At 40.1% G+C, this 17,615-nt stretch overlaps 1 protein-coding gene across 1 annotated transcript; it reads right to left on the reverse strand.

The window, feature by feature from the left end:
• Window positions 1-13,788: 13,788 nt before the first annotated feature.
• LOC132047429 (uncharacterized) lies at window positions 13,789-14,486 on the reverse strand. The gene is made up of 2 exons (XM_059438480.1): window positions 14,250-14,486; window positions 13,789-14,136 (listed from the first exon to the last, which is right to left on the reverse strand). Exons 1-2 carry the CDS (start codon window positions 14,484-14,486, stop codon window positions 13,789-13,791), a joined length of 585 nt encoding a protein of 194 aa, XP_059294463.1.
• Between the last annotated feature and the right edge of the window lie 3,129 nt (window positions 14,487-17,615).

A 17,615-nucleotide genomic window follows, 5' to 3' on the forward strand; every position in this document is an offset into this window, starting at 1 on the left:
TCTGCCAACCACAACTGCTGGTACCTTCTCATGAACATAAAAAGAGCTCTTGTCATTGTTAACAAGCTGACCAGATGTCTTCTCATAGTCCCTCAAAATCTTCATCATCTTCTTCAGTTACACAGGATCAGATGAGCAAAAAAAGGATGGTATCATAAGCGTATGAAAAATGGTTAATCTAAGGGCTCCATTTTGGCATGCCATATCCTTTACAAGCAGTATCATCATGTAAACTATTTAGGTTTCTGGTCAAGACTTCAGCTGCTATGATAAAAAGAGTTAGTGACAAAGGGTCACCCTACTTCAACCCTCTAGTAGAGTGAAAAAAGCCATGAGATTGACCATTTACTAGCACTGAATACCAGTTGTTTTTGACCAGTCTCCATACCATGTCTACAATCACCTTTGAGAAGGCAAATTGCCTCGAAACCTTTATGAGAAATTGTCAGTCCCTAATTTTCGATAGGGCATGATGGGCACCCGACCCTTACCTAGGGCCAAGCGAACCCGCTGACTTTCGTAATACTCATAATCATACTGGGCCCGCAAAACATGACATAAGCACATAATGAAAAAATTTCAGAAAACAAACATGCCTTTCTTTTTTTTTTTTCAAATCAAATGAAATCGTAATCGTATGAAATCACGTAATATGATGCACGACAGTACTTCTTGCCTTATATAGCCGCTTGCCAAACAAATGTCGTAGCATAATGCATACTAATACACCGAGCTTACATAGCCGCTTACAAAATAAATCGACATATCATACACTCGACAACGTCTCGCAAAGTCTCTAACATAACCCCGCATATCACATTTTAACACCGACTCGGCGGAACTCCGGAGAAATGGAGCTCGCCAATCCACCGTGGAACATCTCCCTTTAACATCACCTACTCAGCCGTGGGTACCTACGCGGCATGAAACGCAGTCCCCCGAAGAAAGGGTCGATGCTACGGAATGTGTACCGAGCATGTAAAGCATGGCATACAAAAAAACGAAGTCATAACCGAATAAGGGTACGAACGTGAGCACATTAGCGCGAATACCAAAGTGCTTGTACCTGACATACAAATCATACATAAGAGATACAAAAGACAAATATGACAATCAAAATGCCAAAATGCTTCGCTTTCTTTTGAAAAACATTTCTGTCTCATACATACAGAAAAATCAAACACATCATATTAGCTGACATTAACCGAATGCCGAGGAACGTACGGCCCGATCCAGAAATAATACGATAATGCCGAGGAACGTACGGCCCGATCCATATATAATATAATAATGCCGAGGAATGTACGGCCCGATCCATATATAATATAATAATGCGGGAACGTACGGCCCGATCCATATATAATATAATAATGCCGAGGAACGTACGGCCCCGATCCATATATAATATAATAGTCATAAACGTCGTACCCGACCTACAGTGAGGGACTCGGTAAATCAAATCATATCGTCATATTATCACATATCATATCACATATCATATCATATCATCAGATCATCACATATCATATCATATCACATACGGTCCGTAATGGGACCCGGCAGACGGAACGTGATCGCCACTCCATCTGGGCGCCACAACACATCATACTTCGGAATATTTTATACCTCCGAACACATCATACTCCGTATCACATCATATATCATATCACATCATACTTCGGAATCACATCATACTTCGGAATCACATCATACTTCAGAATAGTGCGCACGATAACATACCGGCCCGGGATCCGGTGAAAGATGTAACAACCGAACGCATGAGCAGAATCGTAAGTAGCCATATGCATACAAATCTTTATTACCAACTCAACAGAATAACCAAAGCGAACTATTATTTCAAAACCAAGACAATAGTCAAATCAAATTTGCTCCGAGTATTACTCGGGAACATATCAAACCGAACTTCAGAAACCATAGTCACGTATCAAATTCGTATGCATAAAAATCCTCATTTCAGACTCAACAAATAAGTACATAATCACACTCGGGGGTCGGAAAAATAGTCATATTAAGCTTTTTTTCAAGAATAGGTCGTTAGAACCAAACATAGAAAGTCGCGGGACCCACGGACGAGCGTCAACCCAATCCGGGCCCGCCTATGAAAGTCATAGTCATTATACGTTATAGAATCATTTACGAGCATATCAAAGCCATCCGGTTCTGTCTGTGAAAGTTACGGACGTTCGTAGTTACAAATCGTTTAGGAACAAAACTCTTTTGAAAACAAAACTTTTATGCAACTTTTAAAATCCAACCATACAAAAGACATATAAACCATAGTTTGACCATATAAGGATGCCAACATCAAGAAGCAAATATGAATCATAAAGATGCTCGGAACTTCGGAATAGAGTTGCCCCCAAGGCTCATAACATATCATAGCTTACTTCCGTCTAAGACATGCCAAAAGAAAGAAAGGTAAGCTTTACATACCCCGATCGCTCTCAAAGCTAATCCAAATCAAACCTATGTCTCAGACTCCCCAAGATCTACATAACATCAATAGATACCAACATCAACTATAGGCATTTAGGTGTTCATTTCCAAACGAACACATAATTCTACGGAAATTTGGGCAGCACTTTCCCTGTAAATACACAACCCCGAGAATTCAACTCGGCCATATTCAACAACACAACAACACCAACAATCATTCCAACAATACTCACAATCAATTCGAAATGCATTCGAACATTAATAATTCTTCTCCACACATTCCGACAACATTCCAATTATGTTCACTACAACTACATACATATAAACCAACATATAGTCAAACCAACACTAATGCTCACATACTCAATTCAATTTCATACATTCAAACTAATATCGACGATCGCATATTCAAATACCAATCCAAAACCATTCAAACAAGATTCAAGAAGGCTTCAAACGATTCGCACAACATTCAAACGACTCAACCAACATACCCAAAATCCGAAACCTTCCAATTTCCATAGGAACATTAACAACACATTTCTTTTCTTCCAAATTCATAAACCATATCAATAATCCGCATGTTAGCAACATCATTCCCATAAATTCAAGTAAACTATATTAAAATCACATTATCTTCTCTAACAACCTACAAACGACTCCAACTTCCATTTAAATCATTAAACCATCATTTTCATCATAGAATCCGCAACACAACATCCCAAACATACTAAAGAGAATTAATTCTTCACTTCTACACAACATAGCATATACACGGCCATAACACAACAATTACAACTTCAACTTGAATCATTCAATACCTTCATCCTCATCACATAATCCATGACAACAACAACTAAAAATACTAAATAAAATTGGGTCATTCCTTGCCATATAAAAACGACCCACTTTCGGCCACAACATCAACACCATGATTTCATGAATTTCATTCATTTCCACATACTACAACAACACCCAAACATGCACAAACCATTCATAACATATTAAAAAGAGGATTAAAACTCACCTTTTCCACTTTGTTCTTCACTTGGCTAGGGTTAGGAATTGCATGAACAAGGGATTTGCTTGCTCTAACAACCACTTCATGTTGTTTAGGACCTTCCAATAGGTTGAAAACATAGAAGAAAATAATTTTTGGGGATCAATTTTTCATGGCCAATTTTCGGCCAGCTTGGCCGAACCTCACCCTCTCTTTTTCTTCATATGTGCTCCAAGCTTCTAAGTTGAAAAGATGACTAAATAACTTGCTAAGTCATCTAATATATGCCCACACAATTCATCCATGTGTACCATGGCCCACACATGGGTTGGACCAATTAAATTTGGCCACAAATGTGTGGGGACCATTTCCACATGGCCAACATGGCCAATTTTCATGATTTACCAACTTTCAAATATTCCACCTTTGGTCCCAAATTTTCCCAGATGTTCCATGCCAACAAATTCATGAATAAATTATGTCTCAAAACAAAATCGAAGGTCAAAATTCCCGACTTCGTGTCCCGGAATGATCTTGTCCTTAACTTTTCATGGTTAGCTCGGAATGTCCCGACGTACAAAATATGGATATAACAGAAATATCCATGACACCCTATCATAATCCTTAGCCATGTTAAGCTTAACCACCACATTGTGCAGTTTGTTTCTCTTGTTTATATCTCTAATGATCTCTTGTGCTAACAAAACATACCCAATAATGCTTCTACCTTTTACAAATCCAGTTTGAGTGTTAGAAATAATACCAGGCAGTATTGTCACTATTCTCTCATGCAAGACTCAGGAGATGATTTTGTTAGCAAAGGTGTTGAGGCTTATTGGTCAGAAGTCTGTAAATGTATTGACCATTTCTTTTAGGAATTAGTGTGAGTTATGAATCTAGGTAGCTCTTGACCACAAAAGAATGTGCTAACCATTTTACTAACATCTTCCCCTCTAATATGCCACCAACAAACCTGAAAAAAATGGCCTGAAAATCCATCAGGACCACTTGTGTTGTCACCATTAAGACCATAGACTGCTAGCTTGACCTCTTCGTTACTTGGGAGAACAATAAGTGACTTATTTGTTCCTGAGTGATTAGAGCAAGAATCTTCTTCCACATCTCATAATCAGTACTTGTAGGCTGCTCTCCGAACTGATCCTGATAAAATGTAACTGCTTTCTCCCCTATGTCATTATTAGAAGAAATCCATTCCCCTTGACTGTTCTAGATCCTCTGCAATGCCAGTTTCTTCCTCCTTCCTTTGACATAGGAGTGAAAGAACTTAGTATGCGTTAAGAAAACTCTAATGTGCAGAGTGTGCGGTATGATCCTATATCCCAAATTGATTCGGCTAGATTGCAGGACTTATGATTATGCTGTATTCGATTGAGTGATTTTGAGGACTGACTATTGTATTGGTGATCGTGAATTGATTAGAAATTAGTAAATTGACGAGTCAAAAAAAGGTATAGTTAATTGTGAATCAATAAGAAAAAGGTACATCTTGGGGATTTCTTGGGTCAGTATGGATTGTGGTGTTGTTTTCTTGCATATTACAGTTGAGATGTGATTGTTGCGTGAGCTTAAAAAGGAAATCTATAAGAATGGACTATGTGGTATGATAGAGTTCCAGCGACTAGTGAGAGGCAAAATTCAGTGAACCAATATGTTGATATTTATAAGAAGTGGCGTGGTGGTACTCCGTTGGAAAAGTTCGTAACATTCTACAGTGAATGAGTCGGTGTACTTTAAGAGAAAGGATTGTGGAATACCTATAATATGATCTTTGGAGTATATTTTTGAGGCGAGACCCTACTCGTGGTGATACAGTATGATTGCAAGTAATATTGACAGGACAGTTTGGGTAAGAGCTTTTGGTTATTAATGATTTGGTGGTAATTACGTGAGATTTCGAGCGGTTGTGTAAGATAAGATACCTTTGGAGAATTTATGGGCACATCGAGGTGGTACCATGAGGGGTTTGATGGTTATATAATTACTATATGAGGCCTCAGATTTTGCGTCAGAAAGTTCGGGTTTGTATCGAAATTGTGTATCGGGTAAAGGTTGAGAAATATGAAGATTAAAATCGTAAGGTATAGCTCTTCAGTATAAGTAGATAACTTGGATAGGACTCAACTTGTGGATTTAAAAGTGATAGACAGGATTTGTTACGCGTGGTATGGCTGTGATTGGTTTCGAAATTCAGAGTCAGTTCTAATGACTATTTGTGATATTCTAGAGTTGTGCATTCATTCAGGGTCAGCATGGTTCAAGTTAAGCTTAAAGGTCTATGATTACACCTCCAGGAAGATATTTAAGGGCTCAAAGTATTTCGGCTCAGATTTGGGGTATGACAGATTTACCGAGCTTTGTAATGATTTTCTAGTGGATTTGATGATACTTTCTGAGGACAGTTATTCTAGAGAGAATAAGAGTATGCAATAAGCCTAATACAGATTTGAGGAGGAACTATTGTCTGAGAGGTCTCTATAGTGATAAGTTGTTTGCTCGATGATATATTCAGTGGAATAGTTCCTGTATTGTGAATTGAAGTTTCAAATGATTTAGAACTGGCCAAGTTGGCTACCGGCAAGATCAGTTTTCATAGAATTACGTAGAGGTCGCAGATGAATCAAGGATTCTTTCTAGCGAGAGTAAGTTATGAGTTCAGAATTTTGGTATGTGTGTTCATAAGTTCCTAAGAAATCGCGGTGCGAGTAATGGCTTTAGAAGATGAGTGAGAAGGAGTTAGCAGAATCAGAGTATTTTATCGATTTAGAATGGGCTATGGTTTGTGACCAGGTTTCAGAGGATTGCGTTGGTTTGGGAAAGTGTTTGTGTGGCCTATTAATCGTGTTCAGGATTACAGTGTTATCCAATCAGAGAATTCGGGTAAAAGCAAATGGTTATTTAAGGATCAGTTGTGAATGAAGTTTGAATGCGGAGATACGAGAACTGAAGCTTGAGCTAAGTTAGAGAGTTGTAACTGATAGAGTGAACGATCAGGTTTTAATGTTACACCCGACAAGGGTGCCTTGCGATTTGGGAAGGAGGGAAAGTGAGCCCGAGGTGCATTGGCCATTGAATCTAACCGTTGTTGGACCCTTGTTCTATGAGTTAATTTTTCACCAGATCTGTCATCCGATTTTCCATGGTTAAATGTTGGAGAAGTATCGTTCTGGTGGTTTCTGTATCATCCGTTGGGATTCACTTTTGTTCGATAAGAATCTTTCCTGTAAGGAGAAGTCCGACTTGTGTAGCCGATATCCTCAGTTATTTTCGATTCAAGCATTTTTCTGTCCTATCTCCCTTGTCGCTTGAGGACGGGCGATTGCTTAATTGGTATCTTGTCACGACCCAGCCCCGTAGGCCGTGACTAGCGCCCGACCTGGGCACCCGTACGTACCAAAAGCCCAAAAGTAGTAACTCAAGTATCTAGAAAAAAAATTGGGCAGAGTTTCCTCTGTTTTTCTTACTAACCAAAATTAACCTGCACGCAGAAATTACCAACAAAGGCCCTACAGAGCCAACATATCCTCATACACATATATAGGCGAGCCGGCAAGGCTGCCATGGCGGGGGAAACTCCCAGAACATATCACATATACATATGCTGTACAGACATAGCCATAACCCACATACATGTCTACAGGCCTCTAACATACATAACAGAATCAGAAGACGGGACAGGGCCCCGCCGTACCCAAATAAGCACATGTACAGCATGTATGACGGCAGTATATACCAAAAGTACAAGCTCGGATCAAGGGGAGCGACTCCAAACAACAAAACGTATATCCTACGGCCGGTGGCGTATCACGCGGTGCGTACTCGTACTGCGGGCATGTAGCGCGACCCCGAAGAACGGGGGTCGATGCGGAAGTGTACCGAGTATGTAAAGCGGAAAAGTAACAAGTATAATCATAACCAAGGACAGGAGTGCAGAAATATAACGGACGGAGCTATGATTAGAATCTGAAGTATAAAAGGTAATACCTTGTCCGAGACCTCAGAAAACATAATGCATATCGAATCATATAATGTCATGCAAACATATATCGTGTCCCGGCCCTGCGATAAGGGACTCGGTAAGTGAAGTCATGCATAATAAAATCATGTATCATGTGTGCGGATGACGTGTCCCGGCCCTTATTAAGGGACTCGGTGATATGAAATCATATCTGTTAAAATCATATATCATGTACACATAACGTGTCCCGGCCCTCTACTGCGGGTCTCGGTGAATAATAATCATGTGCCGTCCAGACCACCATCCCCGTATCATCATATCATAATCATACAAATAACGTGTCCCGGCCCGCAAGTACGAGGGACTCGGTGAATAATGGAAAGAAGTGCGCACGAGAACATGTCCTGGCCCGGGCTCAGTGAAAAGACATATCATAACTTGCACGAACAGAGTAATGCAGAAACATATGCATATAAGTCCAGACTTAATAGACAAGTCAACAATAGGTCATAATTCGTACCTTTCGGATGTCGTGACGGATTATGTCAAAATAGAATTTTTTGAGATTGTTCGTACGAAGCAAACGTATAATAGGACTCACGGAATATTCAGAGTGATCGTTCTTTAACAAATGGAACAATTCAAATGACATATCACTACAAAGAAATCGGACAACGATCATAGTATATATGTAGGCCCTTTTGGGGATGGCACGATTACTTATATCGAATCATATTTCTAGGACCATAACACATATCAAAATATATCATAGATTCGTCGTATTTATCATTTGACAACGGTACAATGATCACAAGATTCCTTTAAGCATTGTATAGAAATAAATCAGTTAAGACCATAGTAAGAGGTCTCGGATTCTGTGGGCCCACCTCGGGGTAATCGAAGTGGTGAATTCAAATTATGGATCATAAACCTTATGGGATTATTCATGAGAACTTTGGGATAAGCCGAGTCTATTTGGGAAGGTTTCGTACATATAAATCATTTTGACGACAATTTGTAAAGAAACTAGTTCAATTACGCTAAAGGAAATGGGGTCAATTTCAATCTCGGGTTTCAAGAGACGAGTCGTATCTAAGGCTCGCGTTCGAGCCTAGACGTTTAGAACATGCCAAAGAATGAAGGGAAGACTTTACATACCTTCCTTGCCCTTTACGCTTGCTAACACTCCAATCTCGTTTCGTCAAGAATCCGCAAATGGTCACCTATACCGAGTTACTATTCATTAGAGTTAACATTTCACTCTCGTGGGTTTATACTTAACTACCGAAATTTCGACAAAGACCTCCCCTATAAATGTGATACCCCGAGAATTTAACTCGGCTCAAAATAACCAACAACAACCCAACAACAACATCAATAACATTAACAATCACAACACAACACAACTAGTCAACTTTCCGACATAATACAATATCTTCCATTCCAACCTTACACTTCCAAACCAATCCCACCATTTTTATATTCATCACTTATCAAGGTCATTACAGCATGATGCGGAGACATATCGTATCGTTTTGACAAGATATTCATAAGGTATACACAATATACAAGTTTCCTACCAAAGGCATAATTCACCCACAACTTCCAATCTTTTAGCAAACATGTTCATGACTTATTTCTATCTTCCAACTTCATCAATGACAATCATAATTTACCTCTTACTACTTTCATTTCCATATTTACATAGGTTACAATAACTTGTATATTTTTCCTACCAACTTAACACCCAACTTTTCCATAACAACAAGAACCATTACGCTTCCATTCATTTCACAATAACACAATTAACATACTAACGGAATTTAATTCACATTCCAACATCACATACACCTCACGGCCATACACTAATTTTTCCAAGTCTCACTAATTCCTTCAACTTTCACTTCCAATACCATTTCTACTGTAACTACAACAAGATTCCAACATGAATTCAAGTCATCATAGTCATGCAATATATATGCATGCTCACGGCCAACATGCATACAATCCCAACACACAAAATTTTCATGCTTTTCATTCATTTTACACTTACTACATCATACATACACCTCCCAAAACATACAAAAGCATAAAATTCTTACCTTTCCTTGAAGTTCTTCACTTGCCACTAGAGTTGTCCTCTTGCCAAAATAATTATACCAAGTTGTAGAGAACCTTGCACTTAGTGATAATCCCACAAGAAATGAATTTTTTGAACCAAGGATTTAGCTCCAAGAATTTTTTCTTTCTATTCTTTTCTCTCTTTCTCTAGCCGTGACTCTCCCCTTTTTTTTTTTCTCTCAATTTCTTTTTGATTTCTTGAAACTTCTACATGATAAGGATAACTTATATATATAATCCATCACATGGAAATTAATTAAGCCTTGGAGGCTTGGGCCATAAGTGGCCGGTTGGGCCTCACTTAATATTTATTATTTTGAGCCCACTTGGTTAGAATTCTTGTTTTGTAATTCCCGAAACAAATTTCTAAAATTCCAATTTTGTCCTTGGCCATTTCCAACACTTCCACACCAATATTTTCATAAATAACATACATATATAAGATCAAATCAACATGTGACCTTATTCCTTGCAAATCATAATCATTTCCAATTTTTCCGAATATGCGAAAATACGGGGTATAATATTCTCCATTGTTTCCGCATTCAAGTTTCCATAACCGACATACACGTACTAACAAATTCAAACATAGCCTAATTCCTCACAACCAAGGTTATTTCCAAATTTTTCAAATACGCAAAAATGTCGGATATAACATATCTGATGTAATGACCCATTTGGTCGTTATAGTCTTTTAGACACTTTCACCCCTTTCTGAGATTGGTTAGGTCACTTTTAACTTGAGGGGACCGTTGACATGCTTCCCGAGGTGTCTAGATATGATTCAGGCGACTTTTTGTGAAATTTTAGCTTTAAGTGAAATAAAGTTAACTCAAAATTGACTTTTGGGTAAACGGACCTTTTTCAAAAATTCATTAATTCTGAGTGGTCCGGATAGTCGTTTAGAACTTATATGTATGCGTAGTTCAGTTTCCTATGCACTCGGATGCATTTTGGGACTCGGGTGGGGAAGTTGGAAATGAGGTATCGGGGGTTAACTCAGTCAACGAGACCTCCGTTGAAAATTTTGAGGGCACGAGTGCGTTCGTAGCGTGTTTTTATGTGGGTCTGTGTATGTGGTTTGTGAGCAGATGGAGCGGGTCGGGATTTCGGTTGACAATTTGAAAATTATTTGGGATTCTCGTACCTAGTGTCCGCCAAAGCGGTACCAGTGCCGTCACAGAGGCACCGCCGTAGCGGTGGAACGACCGCTGGGGCGACCAAGCCTATTTTGGCCGCACCATCCTGACGGTCTGAGAGAACGCCGGGGTAGTGGCGCCGTGGAGGCCCCGATGCTGCCGTAGCGATATCGGGTCTGTTTTTTCATTAAGTGTGTATTAAAAAGCCCCTAGTCTATCATTTATCACCATTACGAAAATTGAGCTCTTGGGAACTGTTCTAGAAGATTCTTGGGAAAACTCTTAGTGGTAAGTCTTGCTAATATCCTTACTAATTCCTTCCTCCTAATCATCTTAGAATTCCTCTTTCGTTATTAGTTCCTTAGTAGTGGAAGATAAAAAGTGGATTTAATTGATATTCGACCTAGGCTTTTCAATGATGAACTGATTGAGTTTATTCCAGATTATAATGTATCTAAGGTTGTTAATCATACATCTTCCATTATTAGTGTTTAATCCTTGAATCAAAGAGTTAGGATTTATACCCAAAATTGAGGGTTTTGCTTGAACTTCGAAATTGGATGAATCCTTGATTTAATTTAGCAATTAGTTGATAGGTTGTGATCACCTAGTGTTTAATTCGATATTTTACCCTCGAATTTATCATTTTGTCCTTCTGAGCCCCGTTTCCCCAAATTCTAGGGTTGGTTTTGATCTAATTTGAATGATAGTAACATAGGTATTGATCTTCATGATTTCTAATCTAGATTTCGAATATGCCTAGGCCTCTTTGATCTTGAGGCTCAGCGGAAGGGCATGGCTAAGGAGTGATTGTTGTTTGGCCATCCAGGTTGGCTATGGCTTACCCTTGATGAGAAAGGTGTAGCGAATAATATATTTAGATGATATTATCGGGGACAGCATGTAAACCTTCTGGTATGAAGTTGTGTTCGATATTACTTTAGGTTGGGCCCTGTTGTGAGATTGGGACTAGGCACCCCGTTGTGTTGTGACTTGATTGTTCAATTGTGTTGGCTTGATGCCACGTGTTGTTAGCGGATATTGGGAGCTGTTGTTCCATCTTGATCATGATATGGTAGTACCTTACTTGTTGATGTTGATACGAGGATAGAGTTCCATATGACTTGTGTAGTCTTTCATGATATTGTTGGCGTACCCGTGTTGGTACTTGTGATATTGATATTGATCTGATTATTGGTGTTGACACATACATTCACGCATTCTCATCCTTTATGATATATTGTTGATACATTGTTGATACTTGATAAAACACTATGATGAGCTGGGCCGGTTTGGATGAGAGTGATGTGAGAGTTCGATATCCGATGTTTGTCCCAAAATCGTGGATTGAGTGAGTGCATGGACTCTGCGGGTCCCCGAGGGTGGTGCCAGTGAGAACCTTCCGTGGCACTTAGACTTCGCGAGTCACCATGGGTTTAGCTATCGAGACGTGGAGGTATTCCATTCGGAGTACATGTGTACACAGCATTGCATTTGCATTCATACCTTATTGCATTGCAATGCATCATGGCTTATATTGATATGATTTGGTGCTTACTTGTGATGTTGGTTTCGGATTGGACATATTAAGACTGAAACATTTGGGTTTAGATGCTCTACGTAGGCAATGACGTGTACTTGGTTCTGATTATGTTTGACTTATACTTGTTGATTTATCTGCCTATATTGCTTTATTGTCTTAATTATGTTAGCTGTACTTAGTCAGCCTATGATACCTACAAGTATTGTGGTTTTGTGCTGATCTACACTTGTTGCTTTCGTTTATGAATGAAGAGTTCTAGGTTGGGTCTTCTTCAGTCTCCCGTGGCTGATAGTCACTATTAGGACTGCTTCGAGTTTACAGGGTGAGCACAAGACGTTCGCTGCCTTGAAGACTCCTCTTATTATGTCTTACTTTTCTATTCCGAGACATAGACAGATTTGATGTATTATTATATTCCAGACACGTATGTTTACACTTAGATGCTCTTGTATGGCTTAGACCAGACCCTAGGGGTATTTCCTTATTTCCGCACTATTCCTATTATATATTATTGTAAGACTTACATGATTATTCTCTTTCGCTTGATTGATTTATTTAATTATGTCTTTATTTCCGTTGGGTTGAGGGTTCACTTACCGAGGTGGAAAAGGTAAGTGCTCGCACGACTTAGCCAATTTGGGTCATGACATTTATTCCTAAGCGATGAGCATTTCCGCCTCGATACCTCACCACGCCATCTCCCCCCTCCTTAGGAGAAGGGCAAACACCCTATGCCCTAGGACTCCATTCCTGTAGAGGTCAAATTGTTACCTCTTCACCCTTTTTTTTGTTCTTCTTACCTCCGGTGACTTATAACTCGCCTTAAAGTACTTGTCCCTTACTAGTGACAATTGGATAAAGCACATCATATCCACAACCAGCATGCTTGACCTTAATGAGCCTAATTTTGCTAGTAGCACTTGTCTCGGGGAGACTTGCTTCTTAATGATCCTTAAGGTGATTCTCATGTCGTTCACTTCCTTACTGCCTAACCGATTATTACAAAGCCAACTATTATCAAAATCCATCAGGTGTTTCAACACACATTTGGTCTACCTTAAGTTATTACCCAATCCTGGTACCTCCTAATCCAGGGAGTTTAGCAGGATTTCTGATAACGCTCCTTGCAGTCGCAAATTCCTTTGCAAAATGAAGGCATAGTCTTATAAGTTACGCCTCTTTATAGTCTCAAAGCCTACATTTGCTTGCGTTTTGTTATGCATGACTACAAATCTTACCATACTAGCACTCTTCTAATTAAGATCTTTAATCATTTCTCATATCTAATCACAGCGCTCCACTTATCTTCCTGCCCATCTCTTGCAAACATTTCCATCTCTCTTCTTATCATGATGACTCCAATGAGATATTCTCTTACTTCTAGGTTTCCCCCCGCTTCATCCAACCCAGTCCTTAGTTACTTTAAGGTTATATACAAGAATTCATATACATAATCTTTGAATCCTCTAAACACCCAAGAAGTCATATCCGGTTATACAACCCTAGTGTACAATATCTATACACCTCTCAAGGGCACAACGGTGGTACCTATTCACTCCTTATCAGCGAACACAGGGTCAGCGTTCGTGCCGAGGTGCTTCAACTGGTATCGGTCAACAATTTTATCCCCTTCAACCATCCCATGATAGTGCTTCACCCTTTGCCCATTCACCTTAAATGTCAGAGTTCCATCTATAGACTTCAACTCAATCGCCCCATGGGGTGAAACACCTACCACCTCAAACGGACCAGACAACCGTGACTTTAGTTTGCCCGGTAGCAACTTTAACCGAGAGTTAAACAGCAAGATAGGATCACCCTTGTAGAATTCTTGCTTCAAGATTTTCTTATTATGATATTGTTTCATACTCTCTTTGTATAGTGCTGCACTCTCATATGCCTGGTAAAGAAACTCATCCATCTCATTGAGTTGGACAACCTTAGCTTGGTCGTCTCTTCCCAATCCATATTCAATTTCTTTAAAGCCCACATAGCCTTATGCTCAAGTTAAACCGGCAAGTGACAAGCTTTTTCGAAAATGAGCTTGACGGGTGAAGTCCCAATCAGAGTCTTGAAAGCAGTCTGGTATGCCCATAGAGCATCATCGAGCTTGCGGGCCCAATTAGTCCTATTTGCATTCACCGTTTTAGCTAAAATACTCTTGATCTCCCCATTGGATACTTCAACTTGCCCACTTGTCTGAGGATGATAAGGTGTTTCCACCCTATGTTTTACGCCATATTTCTCCATCAATCCCGCGAAAGCTCAATTGCAAAAGTGGGACCCACCATCGTTGATTATAGCCCTCGAAGTACCAAATCGAGTAAATATGTTCTTCTTGAGGAACCCCATGACACTCTCGACCTCATTATTAGGTAATGTCACCGCCTCTACCCATTTCGACACATAGTCCATAGTAACCAAGACATAGCAACCAAGATATATTCCATGCCACCAGAAGTCACAAAGGGTCCCATAAAGTCAATCCCCCAAACATCGAACACTTCTACCTCCATCAAAAAATTCATAGGCATCTCTGGCCTTCTGCCTATATTCCCTTGCCTCTGACATTAATCACAAGACCGCACCAATTGATTTGCATCATGAAAGATAGTCGGCCAGTAATAACAGCATTCAAGAACCTTAGCCGCAGTTCGGTTACCATTATGATGACCCCCAACAAGAGAGTCATGGCATGCCTTTAGAATCGCCATCACTTCACTTTCGGGAACACAACGCCGGATGATGTTGGCAGCGCATGTTCGGAACAAATAAGGCTCTTCCTAATAGTATTGCCGAGAATCCCGCAAGAACTTCTTTTTTTGATAAGCTTTGATATCTTCTGGAACTATGCATGTCACCAAATAATTAGCAATGTCAGCATACCACGGCGCCACTTCCATTGACAGCCAACACCCTCTCATCTGGAAATGCATCATCTATATCTAGCTCATCAGAAGGTCTACTAGATTCTTCAAGCTGAGAAAGATGGTTAGCAACCTGATTCTCAGTACCCTTGTGATCTTTCACCTCAAAATCAAACTCTTGCAGCAATAGCACCCATCGACTAAGTCGCGGATTTGTTTCCTTCTTCGCCATAATATATCTCAATGCTGCATGATCAGTGTATACCACGACTTTGGACCCCTACAAATAGGCCCGAAACTTCTCAAAAGCAAAAACTATGGTAAGCAGCTCTTGCTCCGTCACTGTGTAATTCATCTGGGCAGAATTCAGTGTTCTGCTTGCATAATAGATCGGGTGCATAATTTTACTGTGCCTCTGGCCAAGCACAACACCTATTCCGAAACTGCTAGCATCACACATCAGTTCAAAGGGCAAGGACCAATCAGGAGCAACAATAATAGGAGCAGTAGTGAGACGCTCTTTTAACTCATCAAACGTTTTCCAGCACTTACCATCAAACACAAACTTAGCCTCTTTTTCAAGAAGCTTGCACATTGGGTTAGCAATCTTGGAGAAATCTTTGATGAAGTGCCTGTAGAACCCAGCATGTGCCAAAAAACTTCGGACACTTTTGATCGAGAGATAGGTGGACGAAATTTTGCAATCACATCTATCTTCGCTTGATCGACCTCAATTCCCTTTTCAGAGATTTTGTGACCTAGGACGATCCCTTCCTTTACCATAAAGTGGCACTTCTCCCAATTTAGCACGAGATTTGTCTCCTCACATCTTTTCAGCACTTGACCCAGATGGCCAAGACAATCCTCAAATGAATCACCCACAACCGAGAAGTCAACTATGAACACTTCCAAGTAGTCCTCTACCATGTCAGAGAAGATCGACATCATGCACCTCTGAAAAGTGGCTGGAGCATTACACAACCCAAAGGGCATCCGGCTGAATGGAAACGTCCCATAAGGACAAGTAAACGTCATCTTTGTCACGACCCAGCCCCGTAGGCCGTGACTAGTGCCCGAGCTGGGCACTCGTACCCACCTATCAACGATAGTCAGATCATGGCAAACATATTAGGAACTTATACGTACAGTAAGGCACGACATTGCGCACACATATATACATATATCATATATATACAGAACATAACACGACTGATCAGTGCTACCCACAACCCACTTTTATGTCTACAGGCCTCTAAGAACAATACAGAATCATATGACGGGACAGGGCCCCGCCGTACCCTGAATAAATATATACACATATAACAAAAGATTTTGTACCAAAATCTGGGCTCCGGACAAGGGAGCTCTCCGAAATAGCTGAGTAGGGATCCTAAGCTGGCGGCTCACCCAAACGAGTATCTATACCTGCGCGGCATGAAACGCAGCCCCCGAAGAAAGGGGGTCAGTACGGAATATGTACTGAGCATGGAATACAGTAAACAAAACCGCACTAAAATAAAGAGTATGGAACACGAGTACAGTACCAAAAAGGCTTACCTTTGAACATAAATAATGCATGATCATGTCATAAACATAAGTAATCATCATATACATATGCATATACATAGCGTGTCCCGGCCCTCTAGTGAGGGACTCGGTGAATAGCATCATCATACGCCATCCTGGCCGCCATCCCCGTCTCATCACACCATCATATATATATATATATATATATATATATATATAGCGTGTCCCGGCCCTCTAGTGAGGGACTCGGTGAATAATGCAGTGGAATTTGCACGAATGCGTGTCCTGGCCCGGGACTCAGTGAAGGACATATTGAGCTTTGCACGAGCAGAGTAGTGAGAAACCATATGTATATAAATCATATCAAAGACTCGATGAAATAAGATAAACGACTTATCATTTGAAAATCGGACAAGAATTACGCCGAGTACCTTTCGGACATCTCTCGAAACATGTCAAATCGAACTTTAGAAATCATAACTACGTATCAAAATTATATGCATAACAATCCACGTTTAGACTCGAAAATAAATAAGACTCGGGGGTTGAAATAGTAAGCATATTATGTTCTTGCAATCGAACCGGTAAGACTATTCCACGGAACGTCTCAGGGGCCCACGGATAAGTATCAAACCAATCCGAGCCCGCCTATGGAAGTTAGAGTCATCATACGCTACGAAAACTCCTATGAGCATATCGAGGCGATCCGAGCCTTTTTATGAAAGTTACGCCCGTTCGTAGTTTCGGAATCTTTTTAAGAACAAATTCTTGATACAACACTTAAAATTTAAACATACAAAGGACACAAGGATCATAACATGTCGACATTAAGAATATTAATACTAAGAAGTGAAATAAAGTCGGAAACGCGCTCGGATCGCAAGAGTAGAATCACCCCGAGGCTCGTATGATATTTCCCTTATGTCTAAGACATGCCAAAGAAAGGAAGGGTGAGCTTTACATACCTCGTTCGCTCTCCAAGCTA

The sequence above is a fragment of the Lycium ferocissimum genome, chromosome 2 (assembly GCF_029784015.1).
Source record: "Lycium ferocissimum isolate CSIRO_LF1 chromosome 2, AGI_CSIRO_Lferr_CH_V1, whole genome shotgun sequence".
NCBI lineage: Eukaryota > Viridiplantae > Streptophyta > Magnoliopsida > Solanales > Solanaceae > Lycium > Lycium ferocissimum.